The sequence below is a fragment of the Amblyomma americanum genome, chromosome 1 (assembly GCF_052857255.1).
Source record: "Amblyomma americanum isolate KBUSLIRL-KWMA chromosome 1, ASM5285725v1, whole genome shotgun sequence".
Taxonomy (NCBI): Eukaryota; Metazoa; Arthropoda; class Arachnida; order Ixodida; family Ixodidae; genus Amblyomma; species Amblyomma americanum.
The window spans coordinates 62,653,627-62,680,369 of record NC_135497.1 but is presented as its reverse complement, the minus strand read 5'-3'; the positions used below and the strand labels follow the sequence as shown (position 1 = coordinate 62,680,369).

Below are 26,743 nucleotides of genomic sequence, written 5' to 3'. Positions count from 1 at the left end.
CTGCACGGCAATGATTAGTCTAGCTGCAATTTTGTAACAGTTTGCAGTATATATTTACCATGACGCCACGCTAATAGCCACGCGCCAGCGCCTAGCGTGCTTCCCAACGCCGTTCAAATCCAGCGCGCTGCTGCCAGGTCACGTGGCAGGACGCAGCACACCCTCCTCCCTTCCTCTCCCTCGGTGCATTTCCGGGGTGATATCCGGCTAGGCCTTACGCCGCGCCGTGCCGTGCTCCGTGCTGCTGCTGTTCGTGTGCTGTTTGTGTCTGATTTCAAAATCCTTCCTTCAAACTTCCGTTTGGATTTTTTGCTTATAGTAGCTTGCGCCGCGTGTCAGCAATGCAGCCGTTCGCGTACTTTGTGAAAAGTGACCACGCCGAGAAGCATGGAGCCGTTTCATATTGACAACACGTTCGGCTTCAACCGTAGCAACCGCGAAGCAAGAGAAGAAAGCGGTTACTGGAATGCGTCGAGTCCTCGTTTCCACAACACGTTCGACTTCAACCATAGCAGCCGCAAAGCAAGAGAAGAAAGCGGTTACTGGAATTCGTAGAGTCTTCGTTTCCAGGTGAGACCCATATTGTAGCGCAAGAGTGCGTGCAATTTGTGACCGCGAAAATAAACGAGCGAGCGCAAAGGCGAGAAGGAGCGGAAGGGACGAGGCTCTGTCAGCTCTGTCCTGTTCGTTTCCCTTCGGCATTGCGCGTGAGTCACTGGTTGTTTCCGCGGCAGCAAAGTGCATTCCACATTGAATCATCAAACTGCTGGTCCGTCCAAGGTAGATGTACACTGGTAGCGAAGGCTCCATAGACGCCCATTGGTCCAAAAAATGGCGGCTCGTGGGCACTCCAGCGCCCCCTGGATTTTGGGGGCAAACTACGCAAACGTGACGTAGAATGACGTCACGCATACGTATGCTTTTGGCGCGAATTATAAAGCGGTCTTTCTGTAGAATCCGCGTTTTCGAGCCCGTAACTCTCGAAGGTTGCTGCCTTTCAGCGCGCCCCAACCTTTGCCAGTCAAATGTGCTCGAGTTCCTGCTAGTTATGGCCTTGTTAATGTGCAATTGGGAACGCAATGAAAGTGACTGGTAAAGGAGGGGCAGCATAGAAAGGCAGCAACACTTCCAGACACTGGCGAAGCATGCATGATTCGTAGTGCAAATACTGGTGCTAGTACTTTTGAGAGCTTTTGAGTACAGCAAGGTATGATGCAAGGTATGATGCACAAAGCACTGGCTCAAGTGCACAGTTCGCAATAAAGTGTACGGCAAGTATGGTTTTCATAGTTTCATATTCATTGTTTATTGCAGCAACCAAACAAATACAGTCACAAAGCACACCCTTGGCACACAAACAAAAAATACATGTCACAGGCAGCACAAGCAGTATTGTTTAAGTTGGCTAATCATCTCAATAGTCACAGTGCAGAAGGAAAAAGCCCTGAAGTGCCACGAACGTTGTCAGTTAGGAAATTGAAAAGTATAGAAAACAATGCTACGACAGCTTCAATTGAAGCAAACATAACATGACATAAGTAGGCGCATCAACACAGACCATAGAGCACACTGGGATTATTCTTCACATTTAATTTCTTCAGCTGAAAGAATATAGCAGGTGCGTTTACATCTGCAAGGCAATGTTAAAGCCAGCTTTAGCACCCTCAAACGTGCTCAACGTAGGAGCAAATACCATACATTGAAAAAGACATGAAGCCAAGTACGCACGAACGGGTTACAGCTATGAAACACGAGCGAACAGCCCGGCGAAACCATATCGAAGCTATCGCGCATACCTAGAGCAGACGACACACCTGTGAAAGTCCAGCGGGAATCGGTATAGCGTGACACCAATGGTACTATCCACGCTGTCGCAGTGTACCACGGAGCATTGTTTCTTCACATGCCGCAAGCTCATCTTGAAATGAAGCGCTAAGCGCTTCAAAACAAGAGCGCGAAGCGTGCAAAGACGGAAAAAGACTTCGCACTGGCCGCACGCCGAAGGAAACGACAAAACCGAGAAAACTGCCGCAGCGGTGCAGCGGGGTGCAAATCTTACCGAACGGTGACAAAGAAGCGACGTGCAAGGACGACGAAAACTTAGCAAAAGGAGCATTTTGAGACCGGCGAGCTAAATTTATACGCTTTACCAGGCGCGCCATCGCAGACAGCGGGCGATAAGAAATCGCCACTGTGGCCGGGTTAGCCGGGTATCGAAACAAGGCTTGCAAAGACGCGCTGTAATGCACCGCACACTCATGAATAGGGGCAGGTCAAGAGTGTTGCAAAAATACAAAATTTGCCAGGTTTTAATAAAATGACTTACCTCTTTCATAAAACAAGGTGCTAATATATTTTTTCTTTTCTATTGGCAGATTACATTCCAATTTTGTAGCTTTATCATTTCTTTATATGAGTGTTTTGCCCCCCCATCCTCTGGTTGTGCTGCAGTCGCGCTAAACCACTTTTCGGCCCAGCCTTCGCCACCACTTTAAATCCGCCTTGGTCCGTCAGTGTTCACAGTGTATGCGTTGCGACGCGAGCGCCGAGGTGTATGCATAGATGCGTTTGCTGAATGGCAGGCGCGCGTAGGAGTCCTAAATGTAAATGTGGCAATTGTATACCGCCCAGCAAGGCGCGTGACTATGTTTTGGGCTTTCGTTAAGGTGGTTGCCCGACTTCCTGTTCATTATTCGACGTGGGGCGTGATCGTGCACTGCCTGCACGCGTGTTTTTGACGCCAGTATCGGCCCGTTGCGAACTGCCGATAGCGTGCGCCGCTCGGTCTGTTTAGCGTTCTGTTATTCGCTACGCGTATGTGCGTCTTTAGAGTAATCTGATGTGGCGTCTTAAGGTTAGAACACACCTCTACGAGCCGATTACACCAGCTGTCAAGCTCAGAGTGGGAGGGGTGTGACGCGTCAAGGCATGCAAGCGACTGAGTGAATTGAAGCGACGTGTCACTGCGATACCACAACAGGTAGCTGCCTGCTCGATCACTTTTGTAACATTGGTACCGTTGCCTGCAGCTGTAAAGTTCTTTTAGTTGCTGGCGGCCGTGAATGAAAGTCATTGCTAAATGATGACGAAGAAGTAGCCATAGAAAAAGAGCGCTTTGTAACCCTTTCAAATTAAGTTGTTTTGTATAACCTAAGTAGTACAGAGCTGATCATAAAAACTAGTGTGGGCAAGTGGCGTTATGTATTTGAAGTTTGGCTGTTTAAACATTTTCTTGTGGTTGTGTGAAATGCCAGCAATACAAATAATTATCAGGAAGTGCCAGGCATTGTGGGTGCAAAATACACTGGAAATTGTTATGCAGGTGAAGTGCCTTCTCTTCAGTAATGAAGAGGTCTGAAAAGAGCTTCATCGGAGAAGATGTCTCCACTGTCGAGATTTGGGGCTGTTCTTGTCTGTGCCTGTTCAGCATACATTGCAGAGCACAAGTATGTGTGGAGTTTTCTCAGATCTGTTTTTTTTCACCTCTGCATTGAGATCAGTGTGTTGCAATGTCTGCTTTGGACCAGAACGTTGATGGCATGTATTGGCATTCCCCTATTCAAAATAACGTGTGTGTCTCTTCTCAATAGGTCATCATCAGATAGTGCCAGTTTCATGCTCAGAAAGAAGCAGTGCTTATATACAGGGGTGTCTCGGCTGGCCTCGGAACCCTTACAGAACTAGCGAGGAATCTGAGACTTCCTGTACTAGAATGCTTATAAGGAGCGTATGAATCCGAAGCAATCAACCAATTTTCTTTTTCTTGTTAGTGGTGGTTGGAACATTTCTCCTGTCATTTCTAAAATTTCGTGGTGATTTTTAGCAAGAATCATTAACACGTTTTCTTATAGCCAAAACGCAAAAAATGCAACGTTGACAGCACAACACACAGGGTGGAAGAAAAAGGGAAACCCGCACCCTCATACCACGATTGAGTCCAGAGCTGGCCGCTCAGCTCCAAGGCTACAAAGCAACAGCGAGCACAATGGCATAGCCTCAGCTCAGCCGCTTTCTCTCTCTCCCTCTCTAGTTCCCTCCCCACCCGTTCTCGAGTCACTAGAGACCCCCTTCAATGCAGCCAGGCTTTAAGAAATGCCAATATGAAGTAATGGGCTACAGGGCAGCATTCTAAGGTGATATTACAGCATGAGAACAATGCTTTTATTCTTTTTTCCTCTAGTATCCATCTCCCATGGCACTCCTCATAGACACTCATAGTAGAAGGATAACCATGTCAAGCTTCTACAGTAATGCCGGTGTCACATGGCACTCCTCAGAGACTGGTCCAGCAAATACGTTTTATTTCACTTGATGAAATGAATATGAATGGTGTTATATTGTGCAGCTATGAATGCACCTCAAAGATGAGAAACATTAATTGGACTTGAAGCTTGGCAGCTTCTCTTCTGTGGCCTCTCACTGTATAACGAAAGTAAAAACAGCGCTAATTTTTACACAAACCACACAGAAAGAACAGACAGGACAGCGCCCGTCCTCTCTGTTCTTTCTGTGTTGTTTATGTAAACATTAGCGCTGTTTTTACTTTTGTTACACAATGTTACACCAACTAGTCCAGCAAGAGGTACTGTTAAATGAACTTTTCACTGTAGTTGCAATATTTTTACTGCCTCTAGATCTGAGTGGAAAATAAGCACCGTCTACTGCAAACTACTTCAAGGTCTGTTGAATTATAGCCTGTGCACAAAAAAGCTAAAAGTGCTAAATGAAAAAAGGTGAATGTTCACCATAAATTGTTACCTCTGTGATTATCTTGGTCAGTTCTGATTTTTTTTTGCCATTTCACTTGCTTGGTGATGACACTGTGCAAGTTCAGTGAATATACTTGCTCTGTTACACTTACAGGAAATTAGGAGCTTGTAGTGAGCTGTTTGACTCAGCCTTTCAGCATGCTACCTGATATCATAGTTCAACAAAGCTTGAAAGAAACTGCATATACTATGGACACCAGATGTTTGCTTGCGTCTTTTTTCAAATGCCTTAGACATTAATGTGCAGGCGCGGACAGAAGTAAACGAAGAGCGCCGCACAAGAAAGAACTGCTTTTCAGCGCCGCCTAGCAAAACCACACGTAAGCTCAAAATCGCGACACGCATATGCAGGCCCCCTACCAGCGCAACTCTCATTGCTCCGCTCGCCTCTCATTCGGCCGTAGTCAGGGTCACGCTGATGATGGTTATGATCAGATGGTTGCGCCCTTAGTAGCGAGCGGGCATTTCGGAGCGCACAGACCGCTGCCTTGAAGCCAAAAATCCCGCGGGGGCGACGCTATCATTATGTCGTTTCATCTGTGACAGCTGTGGCGCGTTTCCATTGCAAATAGCGCGCGTCCTTCGAACTTTAGTTGCTTCTGGGATTCATTTCCATCTCGCTATAGACCAAATAAACTCAAAAGCACTCGATCCACCACCACAATTTCGGGATCTTTTATACAGTTACCGTTCATTTTCGGCTTGCTCCTACGAGGAACCGACGGAGCGGCAAAGCATGCGCCCTGTGTGTCTGTACTGCACCACAGTGCTCCTGCATTGGAACCTCGCCTAGGAGGTCAGCTTAAAAGGAGATGAAACCGCCGCTCTTGGCGCTTTTTGCAGCGCGATCCAGCGTCTCAAGGATAGTGACTGCTTCCAAATGTGCTGGATGCAGCTGTTGGGTTTTCACACCTATATTCTCAAACAGACCAATGTCTATATGTAACCGGTAGCTGTGAAGTAATACAGCTCGTACAGAAGAGTTTGGATCACTTGCTGGGTTCTGTCGTGGCTCATACTCTGATTAGTGGGCGATCACGGATACTTACATGCCGAATTTCGCACGCGGGGCACGCAACAGTGACGCACTGCTGCCGCGGCATTCATGTGGGTGAGACAGCGGGTGCTTGTAGTCATCCTAAGATCCAAAGGTGCATGCAAAGTGATTACCATGAGCTCTGCTCCGCACATGACAGCGCGATACGCAGCGCACTGTCTCAGTGGTGATAAGAGCAGGATCCATTATAGGGGCAGTTTGTTTCGGGGGAGACAGGCAGGGTGCATACACTAGCGCTGCGTCAGCGCCTGGTAGGAACAATGCGAATCATCAGTGATAACTGTAGAAAATTAACACAAAACTGCGGCAGTATGCCGAGTGTTTCGAGCGCGTTTGCTTGCGAGTGACACGCAGCAGAGTCCCAGTGGCAGCAAAAGTTCGAAACATGCGGGTTGTTTGCGGCGCAAACATGCCTCCAGCTGTCTCAAACGAAGCGGCTTAATAGTAGAGCTGTCCCCGCGCAATTTGAATTATCAAGACAGCGGTCTTTGTTTTCCGAAATGTTCGCTAGCTACACAGAGCACGACCATCCAATCATGATCATCATCAGCACGACACAGACGCCGGACGAATGCGAGGCAAGCGGAGCATTGAGAGGGTCGCGCCGGAAGCGGGCCTGCACATGCGCGTGGCGATTTCCAGCTCTCGTCTGGTTTGGCTAGGCGGCGCTGACACGCAGTTCTTGTGTGGCACGCTCTGTTTACTTCTGTCCGCACCTGTACATGGACCACCCCGTGATATTTGCTCTATGACTGGTAAATAATTTATAATTGGCTTTCTCTTTGTTGTTTCAGTATTATCAACCGAACGATGGCTGCGACGTGTAGTTGGTTTTCAGGTCATGGCAAAAGCAAGAAAACTGGTAATATAACTGCTGCTATGGCATTTGTTGTCATTCCAGCTTTTGAAACAGGCTGTTTTAGGTGTTGTAGGGAATTAAAACTGCATATCAACATTTATATTGTAGCCTTTTCCATGCCTCAGCAGACCTAAAGGCCAACTAGGCATCACAGCCATCATTTGGCTGATCAAGCCTAAACAACATCAGAGAAGGAAATGGAATTATAAATTATTTAATGATAGGCAAATACCATTTGGGGATTCGTGTATTCTAATGTCTAATGCAGCGTTTAAAAAAATATGTGACCAAAGTTGCATTTTTATAGTCCTTGAAACTTATTTTTTAGGTGTTTTCTATTTCACTGTTCTCAATTTGCAGAGGTAGCAGTGTTCAGTACTGCTTACCTTCTTTTTGTTGTTCTCTTTTCATTCATTGGTTGGGCCCTGTTTTCCTGTGTTATTCTGTGTTGTGTAATCGCATAGTGCATCCCTTCTTTTTTGTTTGTGCACCACTTCTGTTCAGTTTTTTTTTTGTGGCAGGCCTCATGACAGCTGGCAGCTTTCCTTTCATTTTTGCCTTCTCCTCTGAGGGTGCTCATGGTACTAGACAAAATATAGTTTACTGAAAGGCTGAATTCTAAATTGTACAACATCATTAAGGTGCCCTCTTCCTTTTTAGCACATGCCATTAATGGTGATGCCTACTGTTGCCAAGAATCTTACATTGACACAAATTTGTTTCACAAGTGCAGGGCATGCTTTGCTCTCATGCAGAGTTTGTGCATTTACAGTGTATAGCTTGTACATTGTCTCTTAGTTGGTGACTGACACAGTGGCCTCATTGGTTGGCTTTTATATTATTATGAAGGTTAGAATTTGTTTTTCTCACTGCTGATGAGCTTTACAGGAGCTTATGATGCCTTCAACAGTCATGTCTTTTTTATTGCTTTAGTTAGGATACTGAGGCTCAAATGAGCGAGCATCTGAGACCAAAATACCAGTATAACTTCGTGCCGTTTGTCAGCTTCCTTTATGATGTGCATAACTGTTCAAGTAGGAAATAATTTCAGGTCTTAGTGGTCCTTCATTTTCTTTTGCTTTTCAGCCTTTATGCCAGATGTCAGATTTTGGAGGATAGTTTGTCACATCCTTCATCATTGAAGTAGGTAGCACAATGTACCAGCCGTGACAATTGGTCATTATAACTAAGCACCGCACCTTCCCTTTATGAGCACACCAAAGCTGAGATCTGATGGCAACTTTGATGAGTATTTACACCTGAAGTTGTCTTGTTACAAGCATAATGTTACGGACCACTTTAAAATTTCCTTATGCTATTAGGTTCAAATCATGTTTTTGCTTGCTGTCAAACTCGCTCAACGGCACTTTCATTGTGAAAATTAGTATAACACTTGGAAAAGGCAGCCAGGTCCTTTATTGAATGTGAGTGGTGCACACTGGAATCCTGCTCCTGCAGCAAATCATGTGGGTCATATTGGAGGTTGTGTCAAAAAGTAATGAAGCATAGATATGAAAATGGTGATACACAGTTATTACCATTTTGTGGCCCTTGACCAATTTCTGTCTTTTAAAGGCACTGTACTAAAAAGAAACTGAAGTGCACTGGAGCCGCTGGAAACCTTTTGTGTGAAGAAAAGGCATAATGACTGTGCTCATGACAATTTCATGATTGTGCAAAATTTCAAAATGACCATTTTACTACTTCTTTATGAATATGTACTCTCTAGTGTCACATAAGGTGTAATGACAGAACTTGTCTCTAATTTTTCTTTGCACTTCAGTTTTGTTTCTATTTATATTTTGTATTTCTTACCATGAACAGCACAGGCCATGCACTCCTGTATTACTTTGTATAAGGAAAGAGTGGCAAGTCAAGAGTCTGCGTGTGGGCCCCTCGTTGAACACTATTCTAAGGCACTAAATTGTTTGCCTTGGACTCAATAGTTAATGCGCTTCTAGCTGAAAAAATAAGTAATGTTTCGTTCAATTTTGACTACAAGAACTTTGCTAACTAGGCAGCATGTTGAGGATACATTAGATTTACTGCAGGTCAACCGGCATTAGTGCCTTGCTTGACAAGGGCATGGGCAAGAACTGCAATTAGAAAATTGCTCTTAGCAGCCACTGCGAAGCCGCCGCGGTGGCTGAGTGGTTATGGCACTCGGCTGCTGGCCCGAAAGACGCGAATTCAATCCCGGCCGCAGCGGTCAAATTTCGATGAAGGCGAAATTCTTGAGGCCCGTGTACTGTGCGGTGTCAGAGCACTCTAAAGAACCCCAGGTGGTCGATACTTCTGGAGCGCTTCATTACGGTGTCTCTCATAGCCTGAGTCGCTTTGGGACGTTAAACCCATATAAACCAAACCAGTCACTGCTTGTTGATTTAAACACTGGCAGTGCTCCTACTATTTTTATTTTCAGTATTTGCTACCACACATACTAATCTGCAATTTTCAAGGATGAAGTCAATTCCTTTTCAATAATTGTGCAGTTAAAGTTGCATGTTCTAAAATTCGAAGCAAGCAGTTGCCTTTTGTACTTCACACTCCTATCAGAACTCACCACTATTGCATGACACCATCAACATCAAGGTGCAAGCCTTGTGTTGGTAATAAACGAAATGGTTTCTACTTTCTTGTTTCAACAGGCGTTGAAGCATACTGCTGTTGTTGGTGTGAAGCATACAAATACAATTATTATCATATTCCTGGCTGCAAATATGGCTAAGAATTTTTATATGCGTGTTCTTTTTCCTATAGGTGCATCTGAATTCAAGGTAGAGAAGGCAATGTATGACACCGTGAAGGGAATCCCAATGGATGCAGTATTTCACAAGAGAACTGCCATTCCCATCTGGTCAACAGAAGCAGTTGTACTATGCAGTTCCAGTGGCAAGTGCTCAGGAGGTGACAGCGGAAGGCAAGGAAAAGGTTCTCCACAAGGCTCAGAATAGAGGGCTGGGATAGTCGGTTCTGGGAAGAATTATGAGGCATCATTCCAGCGCACAAAAATTATGTCCGGTGTCCGTGGTGTCTATCCTCTTCGTGTATTTTTGTGCGCTGGAGTGTGAAAAATGGATGCACTGAGAGGTAATTGCTAGCTGTAGCTGGATTTATCTCTGGGGCATATACTCACTCCATCAGTGTATGTGAGAATTACGACTCAGGTTTGTTAGTGGTTTATAATATGAAAGCGCCAAACAAAGGATAATGCCAGACATACAAGACGTGATCAAATAATTGTAGATGTCTTCATGTGAAAGTTTATTTACAGGAGGTTAATTGATGGGTTCAGTTAGCTCGCGTGAGGATAAAAGCAGCTTAAAAGCCTAGGCTCTATGTTCAGTGCGGCAGTGCATAATCAGTGAAATTACTCATAATGAACAACTTGTAGTGAATATGTACTTCTCATGCCATGGAAACAGAAGATGGACGGTACTTAGCAGTCATTTGCCCTGAAGCTTGGATTTTAGCTACTGAGGCCTAAGTGATGCTGATTCAGTATAGGCATACGTGGGTGCCGCCACATTTGCCATCATGAATCCTCTGGTTGCCTCTACTTCACAACGAAAATTTGTATGTTATAACTTGTAGCCATCACTGAAAGCATTTTGCATGAAAATAAGCTTGAATTGAATGCTAGCTGGCCTATTCTTTAACTGTCAGATGCCATGATGGAAGTGACTGTTAGAGTCCATCATGTAGCCCATAATGAGCCCCTGTTTGCCCTTACCTTCTCTGCTCTCTTGTCTAGCTGTTATGCATACAGTTTTACAAATCACGTTCTAACTTCGGCTACTTCAGTTTACATGTAAAAAGATTTTGGCTACTTTTTACTCAAGCATAGGTGTGCTTGAGAACTCTTTCGCTAGCTTTGCTGCATGCTTTGTAAAAATACTTTGTAGCATTGAATATGACAAAGCATATCTTAGCCACTTTTTTTCACACTTAGTAGGGACGGCCCAGCGGGGCCTGTAGAGATGGCTCGAAGCGGTTGCAATATTTTGTTGCATACATGTTGGGAGGAATCATGTGACTAGTGAGTTACGTATATGTGTGGCAGTAAACATTGCTACTTTGGAAAAGGTGCCGGTCTGTCATACAATGTCAGCGAAGCTTAACGAACCCCACTTGGTCTAAACTAATTTGGAGCCCTGCACTACAGTGTCCTGAAGCCATTATTGTTTTCTGCCTTGCTGTGAGAAGCGGATCTTGCAAGTGATCTGCCTGCTTAGAACCAGTCAACTTGTTAAGCTTATTCACTTAACTCATAATCAACTCAGACATTTTTTATAACTGGAACCTTAACGCTTGGATGCACCAAAAGAAGTGCATCTCACTGGAAGACAGGGCGTGCTAGGCACTATAGTGGGCAATGCACAGTACGCATAATCTAGTGTGGGTTTTGTATGTGTGCAAGTGTCTGCAGGTACTCTGCAGTCAACTGCACCAGAGGCTCAGGATGTGCGTAGCAAGCTATACCTAAACAAAACTCGTGCGCTCAGGCAGCTTTGGTTTTAATACATTCAGCAGGAAAAATAATCTGGCAGCTTTTTTTGCGCTTCTGTTGGGGTTTTACCAGTGCCAGAGTTCATCGCATCTTGTTTAAGATTTCCTTTCGAATCATTAACATTCCACCCTTGTCATTTTGTATGTGGCATTCAGCTGAAAATAAATTTCCGCAGTCGGCTTTTTATGATTTGCTGCCACTTTTTTGGAAGAAATTAAGAGGTATGGTCTTCTAAATAGATGCAGCCAGCCATGCAGTGCTTTACAGTTCTGCACCCTGTGCGCATAGTCTCAATACATGGATTTTGTCACCCTGAAATATACTCGCATCAGATATTTTTTTTAGTCGAACTACATCTTGTCTCCTTCTTGTGCCCATCTTTATGGGCATCTTGTAATCATTGCTGTAATTCCTTAATTTCTCTTATTTTTGTTTTCTGCAGCAGTAAAATTTTCATAACAATTTATTTCTCTAGGCTACCAAGTATTAGTATCTCTGAGCCTGGTAATGAATCAAATTACCGGAGATGCTAGAGTGCTGTTGATTGTCTCAGAAAGCCTGACTGTGTTGGAAGGACTGCCATGCTCAATATCAGCTGCAATGCCAAAATATGACGAATTCAGAATATGATGCAGGCGTACCCAACTGTATTGTAAATATATGCAGTTAGCTATGAATACAAAAGAAAAACACAACGCAATAATTCACATTTTCTTTCACACAGCATGATGATGAACAGGGGCAAGGGAGGAGGGACCTCAAAGTGTTTTTCGGTGTCTTCCCCCTTGTCCATGTTCATCGTTGTACTGTGTGAATGAAAGTGTGAAATATTTGCTCATCCAGATATTGATTTCAAGCAAATTAATGCAAGTGGGCTGCTTTATGTGAGTAGCATTGATTTACTATAAAGCAGAAGTCAGTTGATTTACTGTAGAGGCATTGCGAGTCGTATTGAATGTGTACTGTATAATTGCACCACTGAGCTAAATTTAATAGCAGTATTTGCTGGTTTTCTTTGCACCGTGATTATTATAGTGTATTTCACACAAATTCGTGATTTTGTTCTGTTGTTCTTCAGGCATTGTGGCTACACAGCTGGAGTCAAGCTGCTATCAGGGAAATTCAACCTATTCGACTTTGCCAGAAAAGACGCACGCTATGATGCTTGGGGCCTCCATCTTGACTATACTGCCAATTTTGTCTACCAATGAAGCTAAGGACGCTTTTGTGCAAATGTGAGCATTTTTTCTTTCTTTACGATACGTGCTTGCTCTTCGGCAAGAACAGAAATGATGTGGGTATGTGCATGCTCCAGTGTACAATCATGTGGAAAATTATGACGCTGCGAGTGTGTGCCATACTATGCCTAACTGCGTGCAGGTGCCATCTGATGAAATTCTCGTGCCATCAAGGCCGGCGCAGCGAGATTGATGGATGTTAGTGCACCTGACTCGACATCAGGAGTGCTTGCTGTTTTACACCATTTGGTATGCATTCGCTTGGATCTCTTAATTTTTCTCACGATAGTATGTCCAAACTCACAGCATCTCAATCAAGACATTCTACGGTATACCAACCACACCAAATCGAATGGTACATCGACCACACCAGGAAACACCAAACGAAACCACACCAGAGCCGGTATTAGACAACCGGGTCACAGCACAGAAAACCAGACCAGAACACACTAAAGCACACCACACTACGCCACATCAGGACCCGTGTCTGAAAATCCTGGTCTGGTCGGAACACCAGACACGGTCACACCAGAACCCGTGTCTAAAAAAGCCAGTTTGGTGTAAACACCAGAAACAGGCTGGTGTTTTTTTTCGACAGGGTATATGGCATTTCTTTCAATTGTGCCTATGAACTACTGGCAACGTATTGATTCCTTTCAATATAATTTTGATGCATATTGTTTTGTTCAGCTGTAGGTTAATTTGAGCCCTCTACATAGGGTGAGTCCACTTCAGATTAAGTTGGGACTTCGAAATTGCCATATGTTGCATTTGGATTTGTAGACCTGAAAGCTTCATTTTGTACAAGTGTATCTGAAAGAGGATTTGCTGTATATAATATCTAGCCTACTACAAGAAATTAGCACAAGCATTAGCCTTGCTGTTCATAGTGGCAGCTGACGGTTATGTTCTTACATCACTCATTTAGCTCCAGACTACAATTTTGCCATGGTTCAAGGTGGCCTTAAAGTAATGGCTTCACTTTTTCCCCCTTGTCTTATTGTTTGGGAAGTGTATGCCATTGAGTCGTGCATAAAAGGAAGTTAATATGATGATGCAAAGATGGGCGTTTAGAAGACAACAGAGAATTCTGTTATCATTAAACTGAGTCACACCACTGTGATCATAGGTCTCTGAGTCCTCTGTATTATCCTGTTCTACATCCTTCTGATTTTTTGTTGACTTGCACATGGTTCCTCGAAGAGGAAGTCTTATGAATGGTTCAATGTATGGTTTTCATGGCATAGTTCACTTTGTATAATCTGTATAATCTATTTCAGATCAAAAAGCTAGCACTCATTGGGAGTGAGCCAGCTGATGAGGCTACAAAACTTATTATGAAGACTAGTGAAGACTCCTGTGGCCCTTATGTACACATTGAAGGGGCGGGGCGAAAAAGAAGCATTTAAGAACCTACGGCTGTACAGCGCAATTTTTGGTGAGTACATGTGAATCTTCTGAAGGTTATAGACACTTTGTGAACACACCATCTAATTGCAGGAAAAAGCTACTTTCAATCTGCCTGGTGTGGTTTTCAGCACTTCCGTTATCAATTACTGAGTAGCCATCCAAATATAAAGGACTATAGGTACCAAATTTTTGCTTGTGCGTTTTTTCTTTCAAACCATGCGTTAGACATTCTATACATGTACGACCACTAAATAATTTATTATTTAATTGCATAGTGGTGGTTCAAAAGTGCCAACACACACGGACGAAGAGACGAGACACACAAATCAGCACTGATCTTACAACTGATTTTTTTTATTAGGAAGAAGCACGTCATATATATACACACGGAAAAACAGCGCACATGTGCGATGTCAACAGGACTCCTAGTGCTAGTAAAAGGCAAAAACCGCTTTAAAAGCATGTGTGTATCTGCAGAACCGCTACCCACTATGTAGCATATTGACTTCTCGAAGCGATAATGTAACAGATGATGTACTCACGCACCCATTACTTTTTCTGATAATATGAAACGCCTCAGCTACTTCTCTAGTGGGCTGGTCAGAATGAGCGAACAAGACATCAGTATCGGTGCTAGAAATTTTCTTTAGTGCTAAGATGCACAAGCTTAAAGTTCGTTTCCGGGCAAGCGTATCTGAGCACAATTCTTGGCAGTTGTTTGTGTCTATCTATCTTCGCAAACATTTGTCGTCACTTCGCGTAAAGGATCCGTTTCTCGTACCTACAGTGGACTCCTCTTAAACGGAACTTGAAGGGGATTCAAAGTGTTCTATTTATCAGAAGTTTTGTTTAAGCAAAGCACACATATTTCATGTAGAAATATTTATTTACACTGCACCAGCCCTTACCGATCTGGGCGTGAAGAAAAAAAGGAATCAGTTGTGGTCTGTTTTACATTCTTCAGTTGCTTTTTAACAAAGTAACTGTGCATATTTGAAAGGCTTTGCGAAAATTCTGCGCTCCCTTCACGTTCAAAGTACTGTACCAAAAGTGCAACTGCATTCCTAGCTGCGCTGTCTGGCACCGCACTGGGCACAGGGTCCTCGCACTCATCACTGGAGGAAGAGTGGTCCTCGGCTTGCACTTCTCCAATAATTTCTTCAAGGCTTTCCTCGCGACAGGTGCATACATTTGCATCTATGTCCTCATAGTCTTGTCGTGAGAAAGGGGCAGAGGGCACTATTTGATTAAGTATAGTGTCTGCTTCTTCATCAGCAGTACCTGCCTCTTCATGGGCTATTGGATCGTGTGCTTCGAAGCCTGCATGGTGGAAGCACTTCTGCACTGTTGTTGCCTGAACTTTTTTCCCAGGCACGGGCCAATATGTGGATAGCAGACAGCAAGTCAATGACATAATCCTTTCCACTGTCAGCACAAAGCAGCATGCGGTGAAGCAGTTGGCGGCGGTAGTGAACCTTGACGTTCTGGATGACTCCTTGGTCCATTGGTTGGATGACAGCAGTTGCATTGGCAGGGAGGAATTCAAGGCTGATGGACTTCAGCCCTTCCACCTGGCCATGGGCAGGGCAATTATCTACGATGAAGACAACTTTCCTGCCCTGTCTCGTAAACCTTGCGTCCTCCTCCCGCAGCCAATTTTCGAAAATTGCTGTTGTAATCCACGCTCTCCCATTTGCAGTGTAGGCCATAGGTAGATTTCAAATGCCCTTGAAGCAACGTGGGTGTCTCGATTTTCCTACCACCAGCAGCTTTAACTTTTCATCGCCTGCCATATTAGCGCCCACCAGCACGGTAATGCGCTCTTTGCTGCGCTTCCCACCTGTACAGGCTTCGCCTCTGTAGGCGAGAGTCTTCGATGGAAGCTCCTTGTAGAAGAGGCCCATCTCGTCGACGTTGAATACGTCTCGTGGCTCATAGCTGTTTAAAATCTCCTGCAGCCGTCCGCGTTGCCAGTCAGCGCAGACTTCTCTATTCACTGCATTACTTTCTCCTGAGATGGTTTTGAAGACTAGACCGTGGCGCTTTTTAAATCTGCTAAGCCATCCGTCGCTGACGCAGGAATTCTCAACCCCATTTGCAGGGCTATCTCCCGCGCCTTTTGCTCCAAAATTGGTCCACTTATGGGAAAACTGGCACTCCGCGCACGCTTAAACCACAGAAAAAGAACCTTTTCAAGTTCTTCATACGGTGTCGTCCTCATACGCATCCGGTTGGAAGCGAAGGTCCCAGACTTGACAGCTCCTTGAATGACGTCTTTGTTTTTCATGATCTGCAAAAGCGTCGACTTCGGGATGTCGAACTTCTTCGCAACTTCTGTTCTTGAAAGGGAACTTCGCGCAAGCTCCTGCAGAATTTGTAACTTCTTTTCAAGCAAGAGCGCTTTGTGCGGCCGCTTCTTAACGCTTTCCATCACGTCGACGCACCGACAACACCGGTCGCACGTAGGCCTAACGCAGAACGACAACAAAAACAAGATTATCAAGCGACTTACTGGATTGGCTTGTCCCGGCTATAGCGTTGGCTGCGAAGAATTTGTTCATGGTTGCGAGACTGCCGCTGACATATGCGAGCACAAATACGCTCGGGAGGATTCCAAATTTTTAACTTTTGTGCCGTTTAGCCGAGGGTAAGACGCTAGTGGTGTTCCAATTATCCGAAGAATTTTACTGCTGCAGATATACGAAACCAACCAAGTAACCCTGCTTAATGTTTTTTATCCGTAAGTTTCATTTAACCGAGTTTCGTTTATTGGGCGTCCACTGTAATTCTGAGGCAGTAGCGGATTTCCTCTGAAATCAGAGGCGGGCACTATGTGATGGTTTTAGTGTAGATGTGGTTGATTTGTTTTATTCTCTTCCACACTTTGAACTAATCCAGTATGTTCAGCATTGTAATACGGATGAGAGCGATGAATGCGTGTTCCAAAATGAGTGCAGAATCACAATGAGATTCTTTCTTTAACTCTTATCTTACTACCTGAGTAACACGTTTGTTGAGTGGGATGGCCGTCTTTATATGCAAAAATCGGGTGTGTGCATAGGTGCCAAGGTAGCTCCCATTCTCAGTAACATTTATCTAAGCAGGGTTGATATGAAAGTTGAGACTGATCTAGCCGGTTATTGCATATGCATTTTCTGTTATGTGGATGATTACCTGGTGCTGGCTAGGTCCGTGAATCCCGAATTTGTGTCAAATGTTCATAGTTTTGCATGTAATTGGTTGGAGCTGAGGTTCACACATGAAGTCCCTCAAGAAAGAGTCCTGCAGTTCCTTAATTAAAATTCTCTTTCGAACCCAACCATGTCTGTTGGCAGTATTCCCCTAGAAGTGAAAAGTCCCTTTCGAATTACAGGTCCTTTCATTCAAAGCTTGCAAAAAGTGGCATCGTTACGGGATGCTTAGGCATGGCAGTAAAGAAATCTTATCATAAAATGATGTCCTGTCTCTTAGCCCAAATAGACAGATGTAGGTAAGCTGGTTTCTGGGACTCAGTTCTCGTTTCAAGTGCAGACAGTCACTCCATGAGCTGAAATCGTCTGCAAGTACCTCGGGGCTGGAAAAGGGTTCGGAAGAAGGGAGAAGAAAGGTAGTGGGTTATGCCATATGTCCACACGCTATCGCACCGGATTAAAAAGAGTGGGAAGCAAGCATGGGGCAAAGGTTCTGTTCCCTGCACATAACAAGCTAGAGAGTGGGGGCGGCAGTTCAAAGAAAGCATGAAGGGCGCAGAAGAAATGCTTGCAACATAAATCATGAAAATAGATGGCGTAGAAGAGAAGACTGGCGTAGCATATCAAATCCCTCAGTCCTGTGGCCTTACCTACATAGGTCGAATTGGCCGCTGCGTTAACGTGCGGCTCATGGAGCACGCTAATTCTTTAGGAAAGAAACTAACCTAGCTAAGCATTGTTTCACGTGCAAACGTACGCCATTTTTTGACGATACTGATGTCTTGTTCGCTCATTCTGACCAGCTCACTAGAGAAGTAGCTGAGGCGTTTCATATTATCAGAAAAAGTAATGGATGCGTAAGTATGCATCTGTTACATTATCGCTTCGAGAAATCAATATGCTACTTAGTGGGTAGTGGTTCTACAGATATTCACGTGCTTTTAAAGCAGTTTTTTCCTTGTACTAGCACTAGGAGTCTTGTTGACACTGCGCATGTGCGCTGTTTTTTCGTGTGTGTTTATATGACGTGCTTCTTCCTAACAAAAAATCTGTAGTAAGTTCAGCGCTGGTTTGTCTGTCTCGTCTCTTACATTGTCCGTGTGTGTTGGCGCTTTTGTATGGATCAACACCAACTAGCGCAATGTGCAGTTTTTCTGCAATTTAATTTCTTCTTGACGCTGTTTCGGTTTCATCAGTCGAACGATGACTGTGACATGTAGATGGTGTTTAATTCACATGAGGCATAAAAAATCGGTTATATTATTGCCGACAGGTCATTTTTGTCATTCCAGGTCTTGGAAGACGCTAGATTAAATGTCGTAGTCAATTAAAGCTACATATCAGTGATTGTATTAGTTTTTCCAGTTGCATCATGTGACCAAAACATCAACTTGACGACAGTCGGCGTTCGGTCGATGAAACCAAAACAGCATGAGAGAAGAAATTCGATTATAACTTGTTTAGCGGGGTTGTAGGCAAGTACTACCTGGTAATCCATGTATTTTATTATCTAACGCATCATTGGACAGAAGAAAGCACGCAATAAATTTAGGTGTCTATATTCCTTTAATGGCTCATGCACCTTTCGGTTATTCTTATTATGGATATTTATGTTTATTATGGTTACGGATATTAACAGCAAACGAAATTTGCTGATATTTCAAGCATTGCACATTGTAGCATTGCATACGGCTTTGAAGCATTTCCTGGAAGATGTGACTATAATACTTTGGAAAGTGATTTTTATCCACCATACTGAATATCAATTTGATGTGTGTGTTTATTTTTCACTTTTACATCTGCTATGCAGCGCAGAATCCCAACAGCCACCATGGAAGGCAACAACAGAGTGGCTGCGTTCGGGCTGGGGGCGAGAGACTGGGATGGTGGTCGGAAAGTTCGGATGAAGGGGCGGACCCTTCACCCCAGTAATTGGGGCTTTGTATGCAAGAATGCCCAAAATGTCCTTGCAAAAACAAATAAATAAATAAGAAGCATTCTTACTTGCATTGTAATTTCAGTAGTAACATGTACACAAAAAATACTGATGAAGTGAAGAAAGCCTCTCTGGGTTGGCAAGGTGGGCCTTAAGTCTAATTGGGTCGGTGGGCCCAAAGGCATACAGCTAATGGTTTTATATGGGTTACCTTTGTTCACTTCCCGCAAGTTATCACCTAAGAAGCCCACTGGGACCAGAACGGCTAAACCACAGGGGCCCAGTACGGGCTTGCCCACGGGTGCCCAGTACGGGCTAGCCCACGGAGGCCCGACAAGGGCCAGCCCACAAAGGCCCGACACGGGCCAGCCCACAAAGGCCCGGCACGGGCTAGCCCACAGAGGCCCGGCACGGGCTAGCCCACGGAGGCCCGGCACGGGCCTGCCCAAGGGGATCCAGCGCGGAGCCTTGTGGGGCTATGCAGTAAGCCAACTGGGCAGCCCTTGAGGGTCCCCCCTGATGCCGAGTTGCAAATCCCGCACATATCCCACGTCGGGCCCCTATGGGCAGCCCGTGCCGGGCCCACAAGGGCCCGCAGTTCAGAGCCCCATTTGTGCTACTGGGGAGGTTGAAAATCTGTTAATTTGATTGTTTTCTAATGATTTCATCTGGTCCCAGAAGGAAGCCTTCTGGTTGCTGCTGGTTGAAATAGCCCCTGTAGGGCACAAAATATTTTTTGGCTTTAATCTACTGGTCCCGAAAGGAAGCATCTGGTTTGCTGCTGGTTTAAATGGTCCCTGCTGGGGGCTTCTGGTTCTGAAGTGAGATCTACTGGCTACTACTGAACGTTTTGTTGTCGGATTTACAACTTTTTTCTGTTGTATATGTTGTAATGGTGTTCCTCAACGCACAAAATTTTTCATCAAAATCTCTTCGAGGTTTTCTGCTATACATGGCATAAATAGTGCTGAAGTTTAATGAGAAAACTATTTTTATTAACTAGCTGCTCCCTGCTAACACCTGTGGGATGCCCTTAATGAGGGTGTATATAAGCATAAGCACATAGCAAGTTTCAACCAATGTGACTATAAGTTATGTGTATTGCCGCGCTTTGTTGTTGGCCTTGTTGGCACTCAATTGTTATGATTAAAGCTGCGTGTTCTCACTATAGGCAGATGTGCGTGGTCCTGCAGGGCAACACATTTTAGTGTAGGTTGCTTCTGTTGTCCTGAATTCTTGGTGTGTGTTTATTGTCATTGAGCAACTCTTTAAAACATTTTGTAACTTGTCAGAAAGGGATGAAATCTAAGGACATAATACACTGATGGTTTATCCAAGTAAATGTTCGCTCTCAGCAGTTACTGGTTCCAGCAGCTACAGGGAATGGACCAATAAACCATTTGAACTGGGACAATAAAGAATCCCATTTGGACATTTTCACTGCAGTCCTATCTCACACTTGTAGATGCTTGTAAAGACATACCTGCAGCTCATGCTATTCTATTTGAAAGGATACCCTGTTGCTCAGATTCCAGTTCATGATCAGGAATGTCAGGTGGCGGAAATAAATGCACAGATTTCATTTTTTATTTGTAGCTATTATGTGGTTGTGCGAATTAACATGCCAACCAATTGTATTGAAACTGTTCCCTCGCCATGAAATGCACGTGGCAGGCCGTGTGGATACGTTCAGCCAAACAGAAGTGCTGAAAATATGTTTGAGGGCATATCAGCTCCATTATTAATGAAGAAAATGTGACAATTGGGAATCCACAACAACACATTTATGATGCAATGATCACAGCTTGACTCTTGGCTGCTTAAGCAGTAAGTGTAGATCATGTTCAAAATATCACAAAGCAGCATGACCAGAAATAAGATCAACACCTTCAGCCTTACTTGCCTGTACACTTCAAATACAAAGCCCTCACAGTGAAATACTGTTAAAATGAAGAACTAGCATATGAGTTAAGACCAAGAAACACAGCAAATGGCACCGTAACATACAAAATATATTGCACATTGAAAGAAAACACCGCTTTACACTGACTGGAAGCATTTAGCACATCTATTATGCGACTCCAACACAAATGCTCAACATACCGTGTGCACCCAAAAGGCCTCATGAAGGTTCCATGTTTATGCATATTCATGTAGGAAAATTCGACGCGTTATTTGTACAAAAGGAACACCACTGTTTGCAATGTGCTTTGTGCATTGCAGATAAAATGTGTTTTTTTATCATGTGCACTGTCACAGCTAAGATCTACGCGAGATTCCGTGGCACCAAACAAGAGACCAAGGCACAAGTGCTCTTTACTTCCTTGTTTCGCGCTATGGAACGGCACGTGAATTACCCACTAGCCTGAACCCTCACACTTCTAAGCTAAGGATCATAGGCAATGTTACCAGTGGTTCATCATTATTCACTCAAACACTCACTGCTTAATGAATCAGACAGGAGTGCCACGTTAAAGTGCAGATTTCCTGCAGCTATACAGATACTGTATAGACAAGCCAAGGAGCTGCATAATATGCTTAATGTGTAAGACAACTACTAAGTGCAATCAATGAACCTGCATATTTTATTTTCCATACAATGTGCACCAACTCCACACACATAGTTCTTTGGGTCACCACTATGCATATGTAGCTCACATTTATCAGATTTTGTTTCATATAACTTCCAGTTGACAGGAACGTCTTCCTGCAACCAAGCAGTTGAAGAATGGCAGCACTTTTGTTGCATTAACTGCTCACCAAAACCTCAGAGGGTAGCACAAACACTGTCACCTTTATACTACTATTATGGTAGTCTTCATGAAGAGGTCAGTAGTAGTAATGCGTAGCAAAAGCAGCCAAAAGATGAAGTGGTGCAGTGCACGAAACAAAAAATTTGGGCACATAAGTAGGCAAATGGCTTAGAGCAGTTTAAAAATTTTACAATAATGTATACAGGACTTTACAAGATAAAAATGCAAAAAAGCTAGGATATACAAGACAGTATGCTCAAAAAATGGTATGCAAGACACACGAGGGAACAGCATATGAGGATGCCACAGTATGTACAGCTGTCATGAGCCAGAATAGAGTAAGTCCGTTCTGTAAATATCATTGCATGACTTGAAAATGATGAATGAATGTAAAAACACTCGTTAAACGTATATCGAAACATTCTTGCAAAAAGTGACTTGAAACACGCAACTTCATGGTGCATATATACATGTACACTCTCATATACAGGACGTCAGGAAACTACAGGCAGCAATTAAGGGAGCCAGGTCCAAATGTAGTGCCAGGGGCAAGCAGTACGCCGGCGTACCAGCACAACAGTGCCCCAGAGCCATCAGAGACCATCATTGAGTTGGAGGAGTGGCGCCTGGTCTGCGCATCGCAGGCGTCACTCGTGCACGAGGTGGTGACTGACGAGCCACTGCCATCACGCCACGAGTCGCTGCCGTCACGCCACGAGTCACCTGCGTCGAGCCAGTCGGTGCCATCCCTCCAGGCACCTGTTGGCTTGCTGGAACAAGAGGCATCAGTGCTGCAGTCATCAGCGCCTAGACAGAACAAGCGAAAGAGGAGAAGAGAATGTGCTGATGATGCTCTGGTTGAACACATCGGAAAACTCGCAGATGCACTGCAGACCTGTGACGGACATGACAAGTGCGACCAATTTTGTCTTTCAATGGCCAAAATGATGAAGCGCGTGAACAAGAATCAGCAGATTGACCTGCGCGTCAAGCTGCTTTAAGTTTTTAATGAATTTACTTTTGAATGAAGTTGCACTGTTTGGCATCTTTCTTTTGGCTCTAGAATATGCTTAAAATGTGACACCAAAATAGTAACATTTATGCCACAGTGTGAAATTACGATGCGCGAGAGATTTTGGTCAGGAATATATTGCCGAATATATCATCGATGGACCTCAAGAGCGGCTACTGGCAAATTGAGGTCGACGAAAGAGATCGCGAGAAGACAGCATTCATAACTCCGGATGGGCTGTTTGAGTTCAAGGTGATGCCGTTTGGTCTCTGCTCCGCACCAGCGACGTTTCAGCGAGTAATGGATACAGTGCTGGCAGGCCTGAAGTGGCAAATTTGTCTGGTATATTTAGATGACGTCGTTGTCTTCGCCTCGAACTTTGAAGAGCACCTCAAAAGACTTCGAACAGTACTAGACGCAATCAAGTCGTCTGGCCTAACCTTGAAAGCAGAGAAATGCCACTTTTCCTACGAAGAGCTGCTGTTTCTAGGCCACATCGTTAGCAAGGAAGAAGTACGCCCAGACCCGCAGAAAACAGCTGCTATTGAACAGTTTCAACCGCCGGCCGATAAGAAAGCAGTGCGCAGATTTCTCGGACTATGCGCATATTACCGACGATTTGTGAAAACCTTTTCGCGCATCGCCGAGCCCCTGACCCAACTGACGAAGGCAGACGTGCCGTTTAAATGGGAAGCGCCGCAAGCAGAAGCCTTCAAGGAACTTCAGCGTCGTTTACAGTCCCCATCGATCCTTGCGCATTTTGATGAAAACGCCGATACTGAAGTTCATACCGACGCAAGCAGCGTGGGACTAGGCGCCGTTCTCGTTCAAAAAAGTGACGGGCTGGAGAAGGTCATCGCATACGCTAGCCGTTCCCTTTCCAAGGCCGAGGCTAACTATTCGACCACTGAGAAGGAGTGCCTTGCCATCATCTGGGCTACGTCGAAATTCCGCCCCTACCTCTACGGACGGCCGTTCAAGGTGGTCAGCGACCACCACGCGCTCAGCTGGCTTGCCAATTTAAGGATCCCTCTGGCCGACTCGCTCGATGGAGTCTGCGTCTCCAGGAGTTTGACGTCACCGTCGTTTACAAGTCCGGACGCAAGCACACTGACGCCGATTGCCTCTCACGAGCCCCTGTAGATGCACCGCCGCTGGACGACGATGAGGACGCCTTCCTGGGACCCATCAGCGCAAGCTCTTTTGCTCAGCAGCAACGCTCGGACCCCAACCTAAAAGGCCTCATCGAGTACCTGGAAGGCAAGGTTTCTTCACCCCCCGCTTCATTCAAACGAGGACTGTCTTCTTTCTGTGTGCAGAATGAGGTCCTTGTGAAGAAGAACTTTACAGCGAACAAAACAGCCTACCTCCTTGTTGTACCTACTTGTCTCCGCGAAGTTCTACAGGCTTCACACGACGAGCCGACAGCTGGACATCTCGGGTTTACTCGCACCCTCCGCCGCATTCAAGACAAGTATTACTGGCCCCGACTGTCTGCCGATGTCGCACACTATGTGAAAACATGCCGAGATTGTCAGCGACGAAAGACTCCTCCCACACGACCAGCAGGATTTCTGAACCCCATTGAACCTCCCTCAAGACCCTTTCAGCAGATTGGCATGGACTTGCTTGGCCCTTTTCCAACGTCAACATCTGGAAATAAGTGGATCATCATAGCGACCGACTACCTGACCCGCTACGCCGAGGCGAAAGCCCTACCGAACGGAACAGCAGCAGAAGTGGCCAAATTTTTCGTGGAGTGCATTCTTCTTCGACACGGCGCCCCCGATGTGCTCATCACGGACAGAGGAACAGCATTTACGGCGGAACTCACGCAAGCCATCCTGCGCTACAGCCAAACCAGCCACCGGAGGACAACTGCATACCATCCGCAGACCAACGGACTGACCGAGCGCCTGAACAAAACCATCGCCGATATGCTCGCTATGTATGTCGATGCCGAACATAAAACCTGGGATGTCATCCTGCCTTACGTCGTCTTCGCCTACAACACCGCAGTGCAGGAGACCACCCAGATGACGCCTTTTAGGCTCGTCCATGGCAGGGATGCCACGACCACGCTAGACGCCATGCTGCCCAACGTAACAGAAGAAGAGAACGTCGACGTTGCCGCCTACCTTCAACGCGCAGAAGAAGCTCGAAGGCTTGCCCGATTACGGATCAAAGATCAGCAGCGGTCCGACGCCAGACGCTACAACCTACGAAGACGCAACGCGGAATACAAGCCAGGAGACCAAGTCTGGGTGTGGACGCCCATTCGCCGCCGTGGATTGAGTGAAAAGCTTTTGCGCCGCTATTTCGGCCCGTACAAGGTTCTTCGTCGGCTGGGTGAACTGGACTATGAAGTCATCCCTGACGCAATGACTGCATCCCAGCGACGCCGCGTACGACCAGAAGTTGTCCATGTAGTCCGTCTGAAGCCGTATTATGCGCGCTAAAGGCCGCTGCATTTCCATGCTCTATTTTCGCAAGATCTGTTTTTTCCCCTTACTAGTCGCATTATTTGTTTTAATGCATCGGGTCGATGCTTCTTTGAGAGGGGAGTAATGCCGCCAATATTTGCAGTGTTTGTTCGTTTTTCAAATCTGCCGCGAGACCACCTTATCGCTTTGTTTGCGACGCAAGACGCGACTAGATTTATCTCGATTGATCGCAGCCAGGCAAAGCTGATTCTACGTTGTTCCTGATTGTTCTAGTAACTTTGCGCCCTTTATCTCGAATGTTCGCTATCAGCTTTAAATTGAGCACGGCCGACTGCGGCGGGCATTCTGTTCGACGACCGCCGAGCGCGCTTGTCGCTTCTCCGCCGCCGAGTGATTCAGTCCATTTTGGGTGCAAGTCAGCCCCAATAAACAGTTCTTTTAGAAGACCCTTTCGTCCGTCTTCATCGCTGCTTCGACTGCCGTCACCACTACGTGACAATATGCTTGATTATGTGCCTGACACAGGCTATGGGATTCATGAGTATAGGCAATTCCTTTACCCCAAAGAAAGAACAGAGGCCGTGCTTTTGATTGCCTAAGCACATTATGCGTAATGAGGCGTCAATCTGTTGCGCAAGCCTCACAAAATCGCTTTCACTAGCTTTATTGACTTTCATCAAATTCGGACTGTCCTTGGCTGCATTTGCTTGCTTTCTTTTCTTTTTAAGTCCTCGGGTGCTACAACCCGGCCTTCCTGTGCTGTGCACCTGCATTGCTAGGGGTTCCCTACTCTTTTGGCCACGTCTTAACCATTTTGTTTTTGTTCTGGTTTCTCCAGTTGTGACTTATTGCTTTTATCTGACTTCTTTTTTTTTTTCTTCGCATTTTTCACAATGTTTTTGAGCATTTAGCACTGTTTCGTTTGCCTTAATTGGCTTCAGCTCCGTAAGCAACAGCTTCTCCGGTCTCTCTCGCCCTTTCATTTTTTATTTTTTGAGAGGACCATTACAAGGCTTAAAGGGTAGCATGTGCATTTCGCCAAACTATCACACAACTATGTGTCGAAATGCTTCTTCTCAGAATGTAGAACTCAAGCTTTACAAACCTCAATGCTATTGCCAGTCGCTCGCCTGGCTCCAGGGGCTCTCTCACAACATGCTGCCGTGTGAGGTCTGGCAAAACAAATCCCAGCACTTCGTCAAACAGCACTGGAGTCATCCGGAAAAACTTTCGGAAAAATTCATGGTCACCTTCACGCATGCGACGCATCTGTAGAGGGAAAATATGTGGTTTGTTATGCGAACAAGTAAAAACCAGACAGCATGACTGCAATACACTGTGATGCGCTATTACAGCACAACTATTGTGGGTGGTTTCTGTGACTGAATGAAGCAGCCTTGTTGTGTACAGTGTCTGTGAAAAGTCTTCAGGGTCAAAGATTTTCATTTCAGCCGCACAGTGGAGATATCACGATGCTATTAAAGTCCAAAGGGCCTTGAAATGCTAGGTTTCTTCTGATTGGAGAGAAGCTTACTTCTTGAATTCTTCACTACAAGAAGCATTC

General features: G+C 45.1%; 1 protein-coding gene across 9 annotated transcripts; it reads left to right on the top strand.

The window, feature by feature from the left end:
• The first annotated feature begins 220 nt into the window (after positions 1 to 220).
• Positions 221 to 19,015, top strand: LOC144112877 (uncharacterized). Of its 9 annotated transcripts, none has more exons than XR_013310509.1 (7): positions 222 to 570; positions 6,621 to 6,688; positions 9,446 to 9,616; positions 12,274 to 12,430; positions 12,576 to 12,682; positions 13,714 to 13,871; positions 18,850 to 19,015. XR_013310509.1 is itself a non-coding variant. In XM_077645698.1 (6 exons), the coding sequence occupies exons 2-6, from the start codon at positions 3,379 to 3,381 to the stop codon at positions 18,939 to 18,941; spliced, it is 561 nt and encodes a 186-aa protein (XP_077501824.1). In that variant the 5' UTR covers positions 225 to 570; positions 3,323 to 3,378; the 3' UTR covers positions 18,942 to 19,013. The 9 variants fall into 9 exon arrangements, 3 of the variants coding, with proteins under 3 accessions (XP_077501823.1, XP_077501824.1, XP_077501825.1); XR_013310508.1 differs by having other exon boundaries at positions 18,845 to 19,014; XR_013310512.1 differs by having other exon boundaries at positions 257 to 570; positions 9,446 to 9,605; positions 18,845 to 19,011.
• Positions 19,016 to 26,743: the final 7,728 nt, after the last annotated feature.

Coding starts and splice junctions, on each gene's coding strand:
- LOC144112877 (XM_077645697.1), top strand. CDS start 467: ATGCGTCGAGTCCTCGTTTCCACAACACGTTCGACTTCAACCATAGCA. Junction 6,689..9,445: donor TGGCAAAAGCAAGAAAACTG/GTAATATAACTG, acceptor TTTTTCCTATAG/GTGCATCTGAATTCAAGGTA. Junction 9,617..12,273: donor CAGCGGAAGGCAAGGAAAAG/GTTCTCCACAAG, acceptor GTTGTTCTTCAG/GCATTGTGGCTACACAGCTG.